This window comes from Apostichopus japonicus, chromosome 2 (assembly GCF_037975245.1).
Source record: "Apostichopus japonicus isolate 1M-3 chromosome 2, ASM3797524v1, whole genome shotgun sequence".
Taxonomy (NCBI): domain Eukaryota; kingdom Metazoa; phylum Echinodermata; class Holothuroidea; order Aspidochirotida; family Stichopodidae; genus Apostichopus; species Apostichopus japonicus.
Window position 1 is genome coordinate 15,768,362 of NC_092562.1, and position 19,465 is coordinate 15,787,826.

Here is a 19,465-nt window from a genome sequence, read left to right on the forward strand (position 1 = left end):
TTTTATGTTTAAGCATTTCTTTTATGGATAACCCTTATCATCAAACAAATCTCATCTGTTTACATGTAATTAACTACTGTAATATATCATTAATCCACACCCAATTAAGAAAGACATAATTGTCAAGAAAAGTCACACAAGATAGAGGCTGTCTGTAAAAAGGAAAGGAAAGGAAAGGGAGAAAATATAGAAAAAAAAATAGAAAAAAAAGAGAATTAAGAAAAAAAAAATGATTAGCAAAAAAGAAGACAATTAAGAAAGGAAGAACAAAAGTAAAGAAAGGGAAAAAGCAAATACTCTTTAATCTAAGCATCTTGTTTACATTCTCATCACCGGTACCTTTAATTTCATCACTCTGTCACATTGCAACTGTGAAACTGTGATAATAGAATCAAAGAACACATATATGACACATCTCATATATCCACAAAAGAACCAAGCAGAGAGATACAAAATTGTCTGATTTGGAGATCATAATAGAGAAGAGTTTTATCTTGCTGTTTATTGAAATGTTTGTAAACATGTCATTATTTCTGCTTTAGCTATGACTCTGTAACTTTAACTCTGCTAATCTTTTTCTAAGAAGTTGTGACTTACCATGACTCATATGTATGTACCGTACTGATATGCTCAGGAAGAAGAAAGAATGAAACAGAAACACTGTTTCAGCCAGAGAAGGATAAACTTAATGGGCAAAAGGTTAGCAACTTCTGCGAATTAAACCAATGGCAAAAGTGCCATTGATGCCCCTGCCTCTTGCCATAATGCCCTTCAGAATCATCCCTTAACAGATGTTGACAAATACCATGCCCCACCCCCCACCCTTTTATGAAGTTGGTCTAGGTGCCCTTGTAATATTACCAAAGTAAATCAGGCCTGAAAAATGGCCCTGACCTCCAGCGATATTTTCTTGCCAGAAATTTACAGCAATTTTTAAGTAGTTTCGGGGAATGTAAATTTCAAAATCGACGCAGAGTTTTATGTACGATCTCATGAATACGAACGTCCATAAGTTTAGCGTAATTTTCAAATATAGATTAATTATTCATACACATTACAAACAAGTTTGAAATGAGTGAATTAGATATGAGTGTTGGAGAATATGGCTGTTAAACACTGATCGAATCTTGATCATGAATGACCATTATTTGAACTTTTAGCATATTTGGAACAATGTACCGATGACCTTTACTTTGAGTTATCGTAGAAGTGCGGTAAAAGCTAAGCCCACAACGTTTAAACTGCTAGATGTATTATAATACTTCTGTCTAAACTGCCAACCTTTACCTCCTCCCTAGCTGGAGTCCCCATCTGTTGTACACAGCTTGTTTGTTTAATTGCTATCAGCTTTGAGGCAAATCAACAAGATTATACACAAACAGTTCAAAAATTTATATCCTGTCCGTCAGAAAATTTTCTGCCAGACTTTCTTTTATAAAATCTGAACCGCACAACCGTAAAGTTTCTATTTGTGATGATTACCCAAAATTTCATTCCGCGAAAGCCCCGTTTCTGGTTGTTTACGTTGACAAAAATCTGGTGATTTAAATTGCCTTCCATCTCTGGATGACTTTGACCATCCTAGCTGCGATGATGAGTTATGACTTGTTTTACTTTGATTGCTGACAATCTGGAGCTGTTTACCCATACATGGCTGAATGGAGTTTAAAGTAATATGTTTCCACTGACAGATACGTCTTATCAAATTTCAGGGGTCTTTGCGTACTTGTGGTTCCTCGAGAGTCTTGTAGATTGCAAAGAATTATGGAAGTAATCGTGAAAAGTAGATTTTTGTGGAGGGCATCGGCATTAGGATTCATACAACACAGGAGAGGTCTTGAGAGGTTGGAATATATTAGAATTTACCTCATCATATTGAACATACCAAACAATCTCTACTACAGAATATTAACGAATTCATAACTATTAAAAACGAAAACATTAAAACTTCCAGGCGCTTTTGGTTATGTGAAGTTATTATAGAATTGCTCAAGTCTAGCATTAGGTAGAGACACATAAGAAGCATGCAGGCCATAATCGCATTGCTGGCTTAAAAATCTGAGATTGCAACTGAAGTTTGATATAACTCTTTTGCTAAGGCAGAATTTCCCCCAAATGGAAGAAAGTTTGTTCTTTCCAATACATGCAGGCCCCCCCCCCATTTGTATGGGACAGTGGTAGTTCATACATACATACACACATATGTGTGTATGTATGTATTTTAGATCCTCCTGCTAGCAGGAACTCGCAAAGAAGCCATCATTAGCATATCAAAGCCGCAAGCTGACCCAAGTCAGTCTCTTACATTCATATTTAACGTCCATGATTATGAATTGTCAATTGTCAACAACTCTGTAAATGGACTACCTACATTAATCTTGGAGTGACTCGAACTCGGGACCTTATGATTGAAAGGCACCGGCGTTAACCACTGAGCTAACACTCCACATATATATATGTACATACCTACATACATACATACGTAGTACACGCATACATACACACATACATTTGGATATATTCACTGGCTGTCACTTTCCAGAGTGTTCTTCATGTTTCGCATCAAATGGTTCTTTTAATGCCAAGCTCCAACACTTTTCATGTAAACACCGGTGTGATGTTACACACATTTATTGCTGATACCTGCTATCAGTGCCTGCCACTCTGATGAGACATGATTGATCAAATCTTCTTCTATGTTTACAAACCAAGCTAAAAATAAAACTAAGAATTTCATCAATGTAAAAAGAAATTGGGTATCGGAATGAAACCATGTCACAAAGAGGAAATGGAATGAGTTGGGATTTTTGTGCCTGGAGTCTTCAGTGTTTAAACTGTATATACTTGGCAGTAGAAACAATACTGAGTCAATATTAATTAAGTGATATCAATTTTATAGCAGAGGTGTGTGAGAGAACACTTGAATATTAAAATGCGGAATTTGCAAAATGTGGAGAGAAGCAAGTGATATACACTTAACATTCTGGAGTAGTTGCCTTTATCACCCCCCCCCCCTCCCTCCCTCTTCCCACCATATGTAATAGAGACACAAAATTTGCTTCAAAGTTCAATAAGCAATTAGGCACACCATCCATTGCATTTTGTCTCACTGAGAGATTTAATTGTCTATAATATTAAATATACTCTTGAATATTTGGGAAAGATGTGGAGAGTAAGAACATTCAGGAAATTAATTTTGACAACATTTAGCTTTGAGAAGGTTAAATTTGTGACCAATACTGCTACACTTTAAATCAACATGTCATCTTTCAAAAAGTGGAAGTCATGCTTAATTAAACCACTCAGCAGAAGCATAGTTGTATTATAAAGCTTCTTGTCATTTGTTACCAATCGACCTCGCCTTGATTTGCTAGATTAATGAAAAAAAAAACAAAAAAACAATTATGACATTAAGTAAATTCAGTCCTTTTTCAATCAAATATTTTTCCGATTGTTAAAATGAAATTTTTTTCTGTTCTGTGAAATCATGTTCATCTATATTAGATAGACATGGATTTTTTTCACTTTAAATTCTTGTGATCAAAGAGCTATCTTATTAATCACACAGTCTGGAACAGCAGTGTCAGGTTTTAGAAAAGAGTGGCGAGTGTGGCCCGGGGGTTGTTGAAGCAGATTCCAGTATTGAGGGATCTGAGTCTCATTAGCAGGAAAATTTGAAATTATAAAATTTAAATGGTGCATTCTGAGTATATTTGAACAATAAATTAGGTCCTTAATAAGGTCTGAATGTAAGATTTTGCTACTTTTTATCTTGCTTGAGGTCAGAAAGGGGGACCTTCACTCCCCACCCTCCCCCACCTATCCTTCGGATCCTTGTCTGAACAAAACAGCAAACATGGAAGTTCGGCTTTATAGGTAAATCAAACAATTTTTCCCTCTCTGTTCCCTATTTTTGAACAGCAGTTTAATAACCCTTCTATCTATCAAACAGCAAAACATTTATAATGTTCATGAGGCATGCAAAAATTTAAATTTCAAAACCAAATTACATTTTATCCTCACAGAAGATGCCTGTTTATTCCAACCAGTCAAATATGGTGTCCAATGTAAGCACACACACTCAAAAAAAAACACACATTAAAATGTAACTATTATTTGGATAAATGTACATATTCAGGTAAAGAATTAATATGAAAAGATGATAACTTGGTGTGTATTATGTCTTTGAAGTCCTGTTTCCAACAGTAACCTTGAATTTAGACTTTTTGTTATATATGAGGGGTTAAAAGTTCTGTTATGACCTTCAACCTATTTGTATTTTTGTAAAGTATAGGAATTTAAGGCACCTGTTTCAAGTTCTCTATCAGTATTGCTATATCTGTAGTGCAAGTTGATTGATCAAGACTTGTTATTGTTGAACTATTGTGGCTATTCATGCATAAAAATGCAATTTAGATAATTCAATTTAATGGCAGCTAAGAAAAACATCCTCTCACTCTCCCATCTGGTTTTGTGAAATTGGAATTTTTTTATGGAAAAAAGGATTTGTTTGGTCATGAGATTTTTCTATATTTTGAAATAGATGTTAGTTAATTTTAGATTAGAAGATTCACTTCTTGATATGATATAAAGTGACCAAACCTTGAGATGTATTGACTTTGGGTCAGCCAGTTTTGAAAACCATACATAAAAATGCCAATTCTTAGAAGGATTACAGATTTATAAGTTTGAAAAATATGGCAGATGGTGACTCCAGTGACAAGAGAGGTCATGCAACAGATAGGGTTTACTTTTAGTTTTGTTAATCAGTTAATAGCTTATATGACCTGCATGAACAGAATTGCAATACTTTGAAGTGTGTTAGGGGCATAGGAAAGTTGGTGTGTGATATGGTTGCAGGACCGGTATGTGGTGAGGAGGGGCGGGGTAAAGGGTTGGGAAGTTGAAAAAGTGATGTATAAAATAAAACATAAAGGTAAGGTATACAGTACAGCAGTGGAATAATGTATCTGGCAATTCAAGAGAAAATGCTGTGCAAAAATGGCCAAATTGCTGTACAATATGTACAAAGGTGTTACCAAATTATTAAACTTGCTGGTCTTAAATATTTAATCATTTCATTACAATAAAAATAAATCATGGTCCTCAAACTTCAAATCTTAACTATTCTCTGTTACAGTTTAAAAATTGTAATCCAAGTCAGATGTCATAATTAACATATTTACAAGGGCATGTGACTAATTGCAGAGAGATTTTGTTTCAGACCTTTGTTAACCAAACTGCAGGTCATGGCGACCTCAAAATATGCTAATTAACGGTTGTAGCTTAAAACAGCGAGGTTTGGAATAACGGTTTGCCCAATCGCAAAAAGGCTGCTTGAAACCCATACCTGAAATTGTAAAGTTTCATTCTGTCTAGGTTCTTCAAATTGACAGTCCTCGACAGAGGTAGATAGACAGGGAAGTGGGGTTGCTCCGGGAGGGGGGGGGGGTGGTTGTAGACAATAACCGACCATGATAGGAATAAAGTGTTATGATTTGAAACAAAGGATTTATCTTCCTCTGTAGGCTAAGGAGGTACAGATGAACAAGGAAATACTCTAGGACTACTTCCTCTACAAAATTGTCCAAGACTTAAGGGTTGAATAAACTCAGATCAAATCTTAAATCTAGCAAACACAGGCTACTTTTTCTCAAAGCAATTAGTTCAGTCTCATTGAGATTTGCATTTAAATATTTAATTGCTAACGTATTACTCGGGATCATTATCCTGAATGTGGTTAGAATGATACATCCCGTAACTCTTACGACGTCAGTTGCCACTCTAGGTTCACTATTGTATTGGCTTCCATGATAATTGCCAATTCGTTTAACCCACCTAGAGACCCTCCCAGAAATGACAACAGGAAAGGAGCATTGTACCTCTGTTTCGCCTGTAATAATATGAATTCTGTATAAAGCTACCTCAGCCACGAATGTTACTGCAGTAGATTGAGAATGACAGGAGGATGGGGTAGATCCATCAGGATTTGAAATGCATCTTAAGTAATGATCGATTGATAACTATTTATTTGCCTTTAAATGCTAAAGGAGGAAAGATGACAAATTTCAACTCACTGACTGGTTGCTTGGTGATGTAGAAGTTATCGGTACAGGAAAAAGGGGTAGTTTTCCTCTTGAAACCTGTTTTAAAATGTTAGACATGTGGTTGTCATGGAAACTCATCGAAAAGGAATTTACAAGACTTTGGGAATAGTCCTGAAAATTTTTAACAGGGTGCCAGTAGTCATAAAGCTTTGTTTGCCAAGCCATGTCAAATGATGTATAAATAACTTTAAAGGGTGTGAAGACTTGCGCAAATAGAAACGTCTAATGCCGGTAATCTGACCTAGCTTCGAATGAGGTGTAACAGAAGTGTTAGACACCACCATCGATCTCAGAAAATACACACACAGCTTGCTACCGTCAGTACTTAGACACTAGTGTACAGTCAGTACACACAGCTGTGGTCAATACCCACAGCACAGTATACAAATGATAAAGCGATGGACATCTCAGGTCCAGCTAAAGATAACAAGGTATCACGTTTTATTACTGTCTGCATTTTGTAGCGTCAAGAGAGAAACTTCACTTGCAATCAACGGAAAGTTAACTTTTTTAACTGGCGGCACGCTGTTTGGGGCGAGTCTTCAATGCCTTTAAAGGAGAATTAAAGCAAACCCATCTAATCACTTGATAAAAATCTATGAGATGTTCAACCACTGACTGCTCTCCTCAAAAGAAAGGAAAACTTAGGTCAATTTGGAAGTTTTCTCAGAGTTTATAATTTTCTGTTTTCTTATTGAGATACGAGCAACAACTTTCATAATGTAGAAAAGCAATAAATAAAGAGTTATGAACATGGAGAATGCATGAAACATTCACATTTGTGTATTGTGGCATATCACTTTTAGACTTGTCTCAAGTCTTCAGTCGTTCTGCAACCTACAAAATAACTCTATTTTTCATGACGATGTCAATCATTTCATAAGCTGATATAGACACTCAGAATTTTTGATATAAATTTGGAAATCACTTCTGTAAATATGCAATTTAAGGAATCCATCCAACCATTTTCTACATGTAGGCTTGCTTATTTTCTTACTTTCAAAAAAAAAAATTAAAATAATTTTTCATTTCGATTTCTGTTCTTATTATCATAGAGATTCAAATAATCTACCCCAGCTTTGAAGGGTACAGCCACATGGCCCTCCCAACGCCGATCGGTGCCTATCACAGCTTTGAAATCAGGGTTGACTTCAAGCCGACAGATCCAGACGGTTTAATCCTCTTTAGCAGCGAAAGAGCAGTCAAATCTGGTGTCGGGGATTTCTTCTCAGTGGCGTTATCGAAGGGTATCGTACAATTCAGGTAAGTTTACTCCACGATTATGCAAATATCTCGAAAAGACCATTTTTAAACTGCTCTACTTCTTTCGAGAAACCCCAGTGACGCTTATTGTGTTGGCGACATGGGGTGCCGAACAGTACGTGTGCAGTATTGTGTGTGTTCAGTGAACCAGTAATGGTTGGAATGCATGCAGATGTGTTGACAAAATAAATGGTGGAAGTCGTAAAGATATAAACGCCCTAATACCCACATAATCACATATAAAAGCAAATCTGATATCCAGTTAAATCCATCAAAGGTACTTGTTGTCCATCCAAAGAGCTATGTTTCAATATGTCAGCCATGCACTTATTCAAAGGCTTTTAAAGTGGAAACTATTCAGTACATTTCAAACTTAGCTGCTGAGAAGAAGGCTGATAACATTAAGTTTAGTGTGGTGTAATGTAATGTGTAATGTAATGTGTACAGTAATGTAATGTGGTGTAGTGTAATGCTTAATTAGGGTTAGGATAGCCAACATAAGCTCATTTGAAACCCTACCCATTTTGATGGTAATTGGTCGAACAATGACTTATATCAAACTGTCCCTTTTCAATGAGCATCAGATAATTATGAGGCAGGAATGTATTTGTTAAACCCATTCCTGCCAGTTAACATCCAATGGTAAGTGTACCTCAGCATCTGACCACTGAATTAAGTGAAGGCACCCACCCCCCCCCCTCACCCTCCCATTCATCACTGCTATGCAGCTACGGTAAACAAAGTTGTTTGGAAATCATTGCAAAAAAACAGACCTCAAACCACTCCCACCAACTAGGAATTTGAAATCTACCCAGAAACCACTCCAAAACACTGGTTGTTAAAGAGACACGCTTTTTATGACAACACCACCCAGTTTTTCCTATTAGATGGGATTGGTAGGGTGGGATGTTGAAATTGTAGCGGAGTTGCCTAGGCCAAGGTGGGAGGGGGAGGGGTCGAGGGAGTGTGAAAGATTGCATAAAGTCCAGTATGTGAAAACTATGGCTGGCTAAAAGTTCCTTCACTATTGTGATGATGTAAATGTCCTCCTAAAGGATACACAAATTGTTCATGGACAGCTTTCTTCAAACAAACCAGCAGTTACGTTCTGGGGAATTTGTCATCCTCCCCGGAATGAAAGTGTTTGACATGAAACGAGTAAACAAAAGGGAGGTCTTGATTGCTCTTAGGCGGCAGCAACATGAGATGAAATCCGAGCAGATTGTAAACCCTTGGATACATCTTCAAGTACTGAGATGTTCCATAACGTTGCGTGGGCCACTGAAAGGAGCTGCAACAGATCGTTGGCGATCTTACACCCACGACTATATATAAAGACAATTCAATCAATCAATTTTAATGGCAGGAGCATTTTGTTGTCAGACCATATTACAAAATTCTTTACTATCCTTTTTTCAAGTTTTTCTTCTCCTTTGAAGTAGAGACTTTTACTTAATTTTCAGTTCAATGCTTTATGAGCAAAATCTGCAAACTTGCAAAATCAAGCAAGCATCAGTAATGTTTCAAAACCAAACCTCCTTGCCCCATACTATATGTTCATCTTCTTTCTCAAAAGAATTGGTAAAATCAACTTTTATGAAAACCTTTGGCAATTTACCAAGAAATACTAAAGATTTAATGTCAGCGCAGATGCTCTTCAAATTGCTAGGTTGCTAATGGTTACAAAACATTGATAAAAAGATATGATATCCATCTGAATATTCAAAGACAAATCTCAACCTACTGGAATATTCTCGATTATTAAGTAATTTAAACATATCATGAAAGTGCCGACAATTTTATATCCCATTAATGTGTTCATTGGAAAAATGTTTAAAGTGTTCACCTATCTGTAAAATATATGTTATGGATTGTGGTGACATTTTGGTAGACAAAACTTACAGGCTTAGTTCCTAGGGACAGTTTCTTTTCTTTAAGAGTTGATTTTGGTACCCATTGCATTTATAATTCAAACCAAAACCCTGGATTAAAATGGTTTGTGCATATATAGGCTTTCTTTATAGTAAATGAAAAGTTTATGTTTTCCCTTGACATTAGAACAAATCAAAAAAGATTTTTTGCATGGATGGCAGTTATAGTTTGACTTGGGATGGGGGGGGGGGCTTGCCTCCAATACAGTAGCCATGGTCTTCTTTCTCCCTCCCCTCTCCCAAAATGGTTCCTAGAAAGTAAGAGAAAGGAATAATATGACCCTGACTTAGTTGACCATCATGTAGATTATCATTGAAAGGTGGGTCAGTCGTGACTTCCTGGGAATTCTTACAAATAGTCAGTGTCTTTGTAGACAACACCTGGAGTCTCATGACAAACTTTTGATTACAGTTCGAAATTCGAAAGGGGACAATCCGTTCTTCACCCAATTATCGTGAATATAGCTTCCGGTGGATTTTAATTCAAAGCGAAGTGGTTACCATTTGGTGGTATGACTTCCTTCCTGTAGTGCGACGTATTCGAATTGACCGTTGAGGTTTTTTCGTTTTAGCGAAGCTCATACTTTATCAACGAACTGCCCTTGTGCTCTTTGTCTGTACTAACGATAAAACCTTTTAGCAATTGCCTGTTTTTGTTGTCGTTTCAAAGTTGATCTGTCAGTTATATCCATGGTCAATGACAGATGATGAGAAGTGAAATTAGGGACTCTTAATGAGCCCAACCATCCTTTGCGCCTTCCAGAACAAGTAAAACACAATCCATCTCTTGCTTCTTTAAAATGCTCTCTCAAGACTCATCTGATGAAAACGGTTTAATTAATTGTTCACTGTTGCCCATTTTTGCTTGCATGTTTGTCTTGTACTATATTTAACTGATTTTTTGTTTTGCTGTCACACTGTTTGTGTCACTGCACCATGAGCGCCTTTTTTGACGGATACCGGCGCATTATAAATGTCCATTATTATTATTATTTATTATTATTATTATTGAGTGGACTCCATGGAGATGTAAGAGATAATTAGTATGGTAGGCAACAGAATCACCCCTCCCCCCCAACCGATTTTTCTGTAACAGTTGAAACTTCACGGTCATGTTGAAGTTGCAATAAAGTCTCTAGTAAATTCATATGGAGTGGAACAAATGAAAAGTGACCCATTTTGTTTGTAACCAGAATTATTCACTTTAATAGAACAATTATCAAGAAGGTTGTGAAAGGGTCATTGTGATTTAATTGTGATTGCATATTAAGACACACCGAACCGTGACTCCATTCTTTCTGTATGTAGTTTACCCCAATCATTCTTGGTTTCCCGCAAGGGAAAACTATGGAGTCACAGCTCTTAGCGACCTTGCATAATTGTAAGGGGTCTGTCTGCTGATTGCAAAAGTCAACAAAGAGTATTACGCGGATTGCAAAGTCGGTAATTACTATTACGGTTAGCTTCATCCAAAATGGCAGCATACAGAAACGTTGTATTCAAGCCGAAACCAAAGTGAAGCAATCAGGTCACAGATCCGGAGTCTATGTATAATTAATTCTTCAATACTGCCCTCGGTGCGTTCGGGAAACGATTCATACTGTAGTTTTGATTACACACTTAATGGATGACTGAACAGACAGAATATTAGATTTGATATGTTATTGTCCAGTCAAGGGAAAAGAAAAAAACGTTTGTAATGTTTCTATAGATACTAGGCCAGTTTTCATAATATTCTCAAAATATACTAAAATTTCTGGAAAGCTCCTTTAATGCTACTTTGATGATATGATGACCCCTTCTCAGTGTAGGAGAAAATTTCCATGTTAATCCATCGGTTTAAGGATTCAATTTTTATAGCAAATGCCTCAAACTGTGAAATTCTAGGCCAGTGCTTCCTTGCTTCGATCCTTCCTTGAGCACATATTTTTCACAGTATAGCAGTAAATCAGTTTTGATAATTACTCCAAAAAAATCACACATGAGCTGCTTACATCTTTTGTGATACAATCTTCGACCACAAGTTAAAAACATTTTTTGTCCACAAGCAGTCTAAACCCTGCTGCAAACATGGATTTTATCAATCTGGTTGTGTCCATCCTGAAGTTATTTGTTAAATTTACTGCCTCAATCTTGCTTTTTTGATTGCAAGAGAGTGGGAACAGTTTACCAAGGGCTCCCATATGCATTGAACAAAGTTTACCAGAATGGTGGAATTTAATTCCCCAATCCTCCATACCTCCTTGAAGCAACTGCTCTCTCTGCTTGGGAGTGTCAATTTCTGTCCGAAAAGACTGAATATTGGTCAAGATAACGTCTAATCGATCAAGAACTATGATACCCTTCTGTACTCTTTCTCTTAATGAAGGTTAATTTTCTGATTAATGAGTTTAATCGATTCCAGAAATTTCATCGCTGAGGGAAACTAATGACAACTTTTTACTATTTACTTAGCTGCTCCTTCTCCTCTCAATTAGCTGTCTTCATCTCTACATAGGCTATGCACTTTTCTATTTATCTAAACTTCATGAGTGGAACTCTTTTAGCACTTGTTAGTAATCATTTGTGTTCAAAGAGCAAATCAGAAGGTATTATTTTTGGTTATAAGCCATAGGCAGGCAAGTATAAACCTATGCAGTCAAGTTTGTGTGTGTGTGCATTTTTGTAGTGCATTTTTGTAGGCAAAATGTGAAAATCTCAAAAATGGTGCATCTCCAGAACTGTAATATCAAAGGAGTTCATATATGCATGGTAAGATAGCCTTAAATGTTGTGTAAAGATTTTACACAATTTGGTGTAGGTCAGAGTTCATTTAAGGTCACCAGGGGTCAAAACTTGAAATCCTTGTAAACATGGTATCTCCAGAAAGAAAACTTTATTGGCTCTCATTTTGCATGAGGCTTCCCAATAATGAGTACAAGAACCTTATTGTGTTTGGTGAAGGTCAAAGGTCATTTGGGATTGTCAAAGATCACACTCTGGAAAACCTTATAAACACAAACCTTGTAAAGAAGATATCCTAGGTCGCATCACATAGCTTGTATCTGGCATGTGGTAAAGTGAGTATAAGAACCCTTTTATTTTTAGTGGAGGTCAAAGGTCATTTGGTGTTAGCTGAGGTCCAGATGTCAAACTATTGAATGGATCTCATCAGGAAAACTATTACAAACTATTGCAAAGCTACTTTAGGTAGGCTTGACTTCATTGGGGATATCGATAACTCTCTGTCAAAAAGAGAGATTTGCACTGGACTATACTCCACAATCTGAAATCGATCACTCTATGTTGGATTTGACTCTATTCACAACAGGTAAACCATTTCACATATTTAATCAGCAACATATTGTTTTTACACATGAGTTAAAATGAATCACTGACCACTGAAGACTAAAAGGCTATGGAAAGTATTTGTGGTACTTTATGAAGTATTTAAAGTAGTGTTGTTTAGAAGAATGTCTTTATATCTACAACAGCTTTGAAAAGTGCAAAAAAAAATAGAAGAATAAGAAAAGAAAACTGTGCTCACTTGAATATTTGTTCGCAATTTCAGAATCATGTCTTCTTGTAGATATAACATTTTGCATGGGATTGAATAATTCTATGATTAAAAACTCAAAATGTGTCAGAACGATGAATTTTTCAAAATTGAATACTCTGGCAGTTTAACCGTCATGCGATGAAACATGCCAAAGCACATGTCTATATCGTTTTAAGATCAGACATAGTTTTATTTTGAGGTTGTACCAGGTAATTTTTGATAAAATTGACAACACATGCAAAGTGTAGCTGCTGTTTATATTCGAAAATTGTGTGTTCCTTTAAATTGAGTCAGTCCTCTCGTCCCGCATTTATTTAAAGGAAACCCCAAACAGGAATAGCTGGATGTATTCTAGGATGTTGAGGAAGCATTCTTGGGGGGAAAATTTCCTTTATAATGAGGAAAAGGTGCCCTGCTAAAATGATTACCTACACCTGTTCAAAGTATATTTTTAAATGGAAGTGTTACCAAAAGAAAAAGGGCAGTTTGAAATAATCACCTAGATGGATGTGGGTAAACATTATTATTTGCTGAACTTTGTGATATAAACTAAAACCACTAATACTCCTGAAAATGTCTAATTATCTTTGATTCATAGCTGATATTACTATGTAAACTGAGTATCAGCGAGGGGTAGCCTATATGGTACTCTTCATCTTTTAAGTGTAGTTGTTACATAAAACCTTTGATATAAACCACATTATCACCGAGTTGAAACTACATATGTTTGTCGATCGCATCGGTCAGACTATAGTGGTCAATAATTGTCGTTAGGCCATTGTACTTCCACAAAGGTCATTATTGCTGCAAACATGGAAGGCATTATTCCCAAATTTGTCAAATAATTGTGAATCGTGATGAAACTTCAACAAGTATTTTACCACGACCTGAGATATTAATTGTCCTTACATTAAACATTTTTTGATGTCTGAGAATAATGTGGAGGATAGAATCCTAAAAAAGAACTCTTAGATCAATTTTGTACTTTCATCTTCCACCCCCCCCCAAGAAAAAAAAAACATACTAGCATCCAACTTCCACTTTATCACTAATTTTTAGAATTTACCCAATGGACCCTTATTTTCCACTGCTTACCTCCACAACTACATCCCTCCAAAACAAAATACAATAATAATAACAAATAAATAATAATTATAATAATACAACCTTTTCCCCAATAAGTACACTACATGGCAGATTGAAACATAACAAAACAGAAAACATTAATGAGGCATACTTAAAATGCCTCCCCCCACCCCACCCCAAAGAAAGAAATTTAACAAAAATGTTGTTGCTACATTTGTTTTCATGACCTATATTTTATTGGGGGGGGGGATGGTGGGATTATATGCAAACAAAAGAGGTAGAATCCCGGTTAAAACAATAAAATTCAAATGTGCATAAGCAGGAGGGAATTGTACCAAGCACAGAGCAAAATGGAGCCCACTGGTAGTTTGCTGATCAAACTTTGCTTTCATTTCAGACCTTAAGAAGAAGGTAAAATTTTATCTAATCGCTTTACTTCCTGTTAAATTCTAGTACAAAGTTGGCTTTTCCCTCCCCAGTTTCCTTTTGTAAACACATATTTGACAATCTAGGCAATCCCTGTATTATTCCACCATGAATTGTGTCCTCTTGGATATTGCTGTGATGTACTTTTCTTAGGATGGAGTTTACACTATTGGCCTGTGAGAACTGTGAGAATTTGCCAAGGTTAATGGGAATTATCCTTGCCTAGAAGGTAGTGTTTAACAGAGGTGGAGTAGTTACTATATACAAACTCTTTTTTAATAAGCCCTGTTCACATTTGGTAGAACACAAGGCGGGGTCTGATTCTGTAAGGGAAATCAACTTTAAATTATCTTGTATAGCGAAGATTCTGAAAGCTAAAGATATGCTCCTTTTCTACTTTCGTCTTTTTCCAGCTATGCTCATAAATATTTTCATCATAAATACAGGTTCATGAGCAACAAGCTATTTTGGTTCTGCTCAATTGGTGCTCAATATTCCTCCCAAAAAAAAGACAACTTATAAAGGATGTAACGAGTGCATTTGCATTCGGCAGTATTAATTTCATTAAAATTTTATATTTTTATTCAGGTTTAATCATTTTGATCCCTTTCAGATTTAAGTACGAGTTCTGGAAGGGATCTGATCCATTCCTTGTAGTCTCAGACCCATTGGTGTGAATCTTGTGCACATCGGACGTTGAATATGTTCAACTCGAGTCGGTGATGCTTGTTTAAATTTGAATCCATTATTTTGATCGTCTTTGTTTCAGGTTTAACTGTGGGTCGGGTACAGGTCTGATTCAGTCCAAGACCCCTGTCAGTTTGGACGATTGGCACCAGGTCAGGATCAAGAGAGAGGACTGGAAAGGGTGGTTGTGGGTCGATGACGATGAGGCAGTCATTGGAAGGTCAAAGGTAAGACGGAAAAGTCCCTTTTGGTTGAATTTTCGCACAATTATTGCCATTCAGGTTTTGACCATGTTGTTTGACAATAGTTGCAATAACATTGAATGAAATGTTCATGAATTACAGTTTCCTTTGTACCAAGTTGGGTATATAAAATAAAAGTTAACCAACTGAAAATTAAAATTGCTTTCGAATTTGGATCAATTTAAATTTTATTTTGAAAGGTAAGACCGAAAAGTCTCTTTTGGGTGGTTTTTATGACAATTATTGTCATTCAGGTTTTGACCATGATGTTTGACAATAATTGCATAACATTTGATGTAATGTTCATGAATTTCCAGTTTCCTTTGTACCAAGTGAGGTATATAAAATATAAGTTAACCAACCGAACATTAAATTTACTTTCAAATTTGGATCAATTTTATTTTTGTTATGACACTTTTGGTAAGATTTTGATCTTTTTGTTTTGTTCTTTTGTTCACCGTATGGGCCGTAATATAACAGATCCACTCAGCTTACCAGTTATCAGACATGTTATGCCAAGAGGCGGGGGGGGGCGGGGGGAGGGGACCAGGGTATTCTCACTCATCATTTGGGAAACTTAAGTGGTGGCAGTGATTTAGACCCTGTCCAAAACATTTCTATGTCTTGTCAGACTGATGAAATTATTAGGCATATGGCTGTGGAATGCTTGGGGGGGGGGGGAGAGGGGAGACTCACCTCTGAGGTAGTAAAGTGACATCGTTTCCACGAGGTATGACTTTAGCAGTTGTACGGTATCATTGTCATGTTCACTTACCTGGTCTCGAGAAACTGATATAGGTTTCCTGTAATGCCAAGGTTGTAATTTCATGTTATACAGCTGCTGCGGTGAGGTTAGCATGAATGTGAAGAATCTAAAATTACATTGCTGTCACCCTGGTATGATAGATCGGTTCCAGACATGCTGCTGATGATGATGCATGCAGATGGACATTGTATTCATGTTGATATGACTGTGGGCACATCATAAGGTTAAGGCCTCTTTGTCACAATTTACATCATGAAACATTTCTGACATTTCATGTGATGTTTATGGATCGAATCCATTGCATTATTTTGCAGTAGAATTTTTAATTTTATAAAGGAAGGATCATATTCCTTATCAAATTGATATGCTTGAAAATTCTATTACTAAAATAGTACAATTTATATGCAGTAGTACAATTTAAGTATAAAACCAAATTGTTTGGCTCATTTGAAGCATAACAGTATATTTAACAGCTTTTTGTTGTTGTTGTTATTTGCAACGTTATTTCTCTCACCATGAAATTCGCTTGGCCTGGAAACCATTTTTAATTTGATTAATGCCATGGAAGAGAAGATTAAAATAATGTGAAAATTTGTTGCTTTTGAAAAGAGAATTCAGCATTCAGTCTAATAGACTTACCTTCTTGCATAAGAATCAAGACTGAAGCTGTTGTCATCTATAGTAAACATTTGAGGCTAACTACCAATTTATTGCACCTTCTTGTATCTGCTGCCCCCAATTCCAGCCCTTCTCCTCACCAACTAAGAAAACCTCTCGCACTTGATGGGGGAGAAGAGTTTCTTTTTTATGACTGGTATCTTTTTAGATTGGGCAATCTCATAACTTTCCCCATTAAACCCCCCCCCCCCCCTTCCACTTCCTTGGTCTCTTGTATAATTATGGATTTTACAAGGAAAATTTATACTTCTTTAAGTTTCCACTTTTAAAATTTCAACACCAGTATAACGGTGTTTGAATCTAGATAAAATCTACCTATCAAGACAACAGCAACAGTCAGTTGTTACTGAAAGTATTTGAATTCAGTAAAATAATAGATACCACACATGCAGGACTGTTTCTGTTTCACAAAGCCAAGCAAACTTCAACATTTGATAAATGACAATTTAACAAAACAACTTGTAATTTGGAGATTCAAGGAATAGTTTCAGACTACATGTCAAATGTATAATATACATCACAAGAGGGGGAAGAAACCTGTTAGACTATCAGGTGGCTTTATATACCCATGGGATGCATTAAGGAAGTGAGATTTTTGATCAGTTTAGGTAATATCTTTTAATATTTTTGTAATATATCTTTTCAAACCCAATTCTTTTTTTTGTGCCCATGTCAAATCACCATCAATATAGAGGTCTCTCTGGGGTGTGGATTTCAAATTGACCAGACCATGAGGTAGTGAGAGGTTCATCAGAGTTGACAGCCAATGGTTGTTTTCGGGTCATGAGAGTAAATATATAAAATATGATCTGTGATAATAGAAACAGGTTGTTTATCAAAATATATTTGTTTGGTCTGGGATACATGATGGAGGTTGTCAAGAATTGTCCCAAGCAGAGGTACATATTTGACAGGTTTCCTATAACTAAAAGAAATAGAAACTGTTCTTAGTTTGTACCAAGAGTCCCCCCCCTCAACTGTTTTGGACTATGATGCAGACTTTAATAGACGACACATATATAGTAATAGAGTTGTCAGCAGCATAAATTGATAAAGCTATAAGTTGGCTAGAGCTGAATGAAATTGGTTTTTGCTCTAAGTTGAGATGTGGCATGAAACAATAATGTTCGTTTTTTACTGTTAAAAGCATTGAAGACTCTCTGCTTGCAAGTGACGTTTTGTTTGTGTCGCTACAAAATGCAGACAGTAATGAAACGTGATACCTTCTTATCTTTAGCTGAACCTGAGATGTCCATCGCTGTATCGTTTGTATACTGTGCTGTGGGTATTGACCGCAGCCGTAGCCTGTATGTACTGACTATACACTAGTGTCTAATTACCGATGGTAGCAAGCTGTGTGTATTTTCTGAGATCGATGGTGGTGTCTAACACTTCTGTTACACCTCATTCGAAACTAGGTCAGATTACCGGAATGAGACGTTTCTTTTTGCGCTAGTCTTCCCACCCTTTAATTAAGTTGCACCTGAGAAACTGTAAATCACACAAGTTTTTTTTTAAATAACAGTATCATATACAGTATGGTGCAAGCCTTTCCCCTCCTTTGGCACCCCCCCCCCCTGCCTGGTTCAAAAGAAACTCAGAAGGCTAATTATTTGGTATTTGGTTCAAGATGTAAACCTCTCTAGAAATGAGAAAGATCTTTCATGCTGCGCATGGACTGCTAACAGTTAATGCTTTCCTTATCCCGATCAACAAGTTATGAGTTATTTACTCTGTACATATCCATACTGATATGAAAACCTTAATTCAATGGTTGCAGGAGCTGAGGTGTGTGTATTGGGAGAGGAAAGAGGATATGAAGGGAGCTTTTTATGGGCTTCACTATAAAGTAGAAACACATATCTGGTAGAATGCCTGTACCAAAATATTTGCAATCCTTTCTTAAGGTACACCCCCCCTCCCTGTTTCCCCAGGTGCAGGTGGTCTTTCGTGTCGTATTAGCATATCGATGGAGCGAGATGATATTTGAATATTCAGAATAAGCAGAACGCCCTTGAAGCCCCTGCAGCACGTTGCATTTGTCACAAAGGGTGTCCATAAGAAAATTTAGGTAAAAAACCCCTTATTAAGTTTTTTTTTATCTTATGAGACATTCATGGTTCAGTATCTTAAGGGCAGGAGTGGCATATGAATTCAAAAATTTGAAAATGTTTCCTCTTCAGGGGTGGTCCTTTGAAATTAAAGGTATGTTTTATCGAAATTTTCAGAAATTAGATTCCAAGAAAGACCGCAATTATGCATCACTGGAATATCTGAATCCTTTTATAGGACTATGTAAGAAAGAAAAGAAAAGGGTACCAGCTCAATATATAAATACAATTTTTTTTCAAGAATTCAAAAGCTTAAAATATATCCGATAATGGAATGACCCTAACAAAAAATAATATGGGGGAAAGAAAAAATGAAAATATATTATGCTTATGTGCAGTTACAAAGTTCAAGAACTTTAGAGAATTCTGGTGAGAAGTTTGGCAGGTGTTTTGTGGCCAAAAGAGTCATGAATTCACCAAAGACCACCTAAGCTTCAATAGAATTTGACTAAAGAAGGGAGAGAAAGAGAAAAAAAAATGTGAAATGAGAGTGAGAAAGAATCAGACTGTTAAAGTGATTATGGTTAATGTGGTTTAGAGGAAAAGCAGATGTGAGCTGGCCCTTAGATTCATGTTTGAAGTTAATAACAAGAGACAGTTGAAACCACAATAAAGACATTCATGCTTGAT

At 36.4% G+C, this 19,465-nt stretch overlaps 1 protein-coding gene across 1 annotated transcript in view; it reads left to right on the plus strand.

The window, feature by feature from the left end:
- Positions 1-19,465, plus strand: part of LOC139979746 (pikachurin-like) — a 102,307-nt gene that overhangs the window by 49,998 nt on the left and 32,844 nt on the right. Inside the window, exons 4-5 of the mRNA XM_071990825.1 lie at positions 7,163-7,370; positions 15,121-15,265. Coding sequence (XP_071846926.1) covers positions 7,163-7,370; positions 15,121-15,265 — 353 coding nt within the window. The remainder of the gene's footprint in view (positions 1-7,162; positions 7,371-15,120; positions 15,266-19,465) is intronic.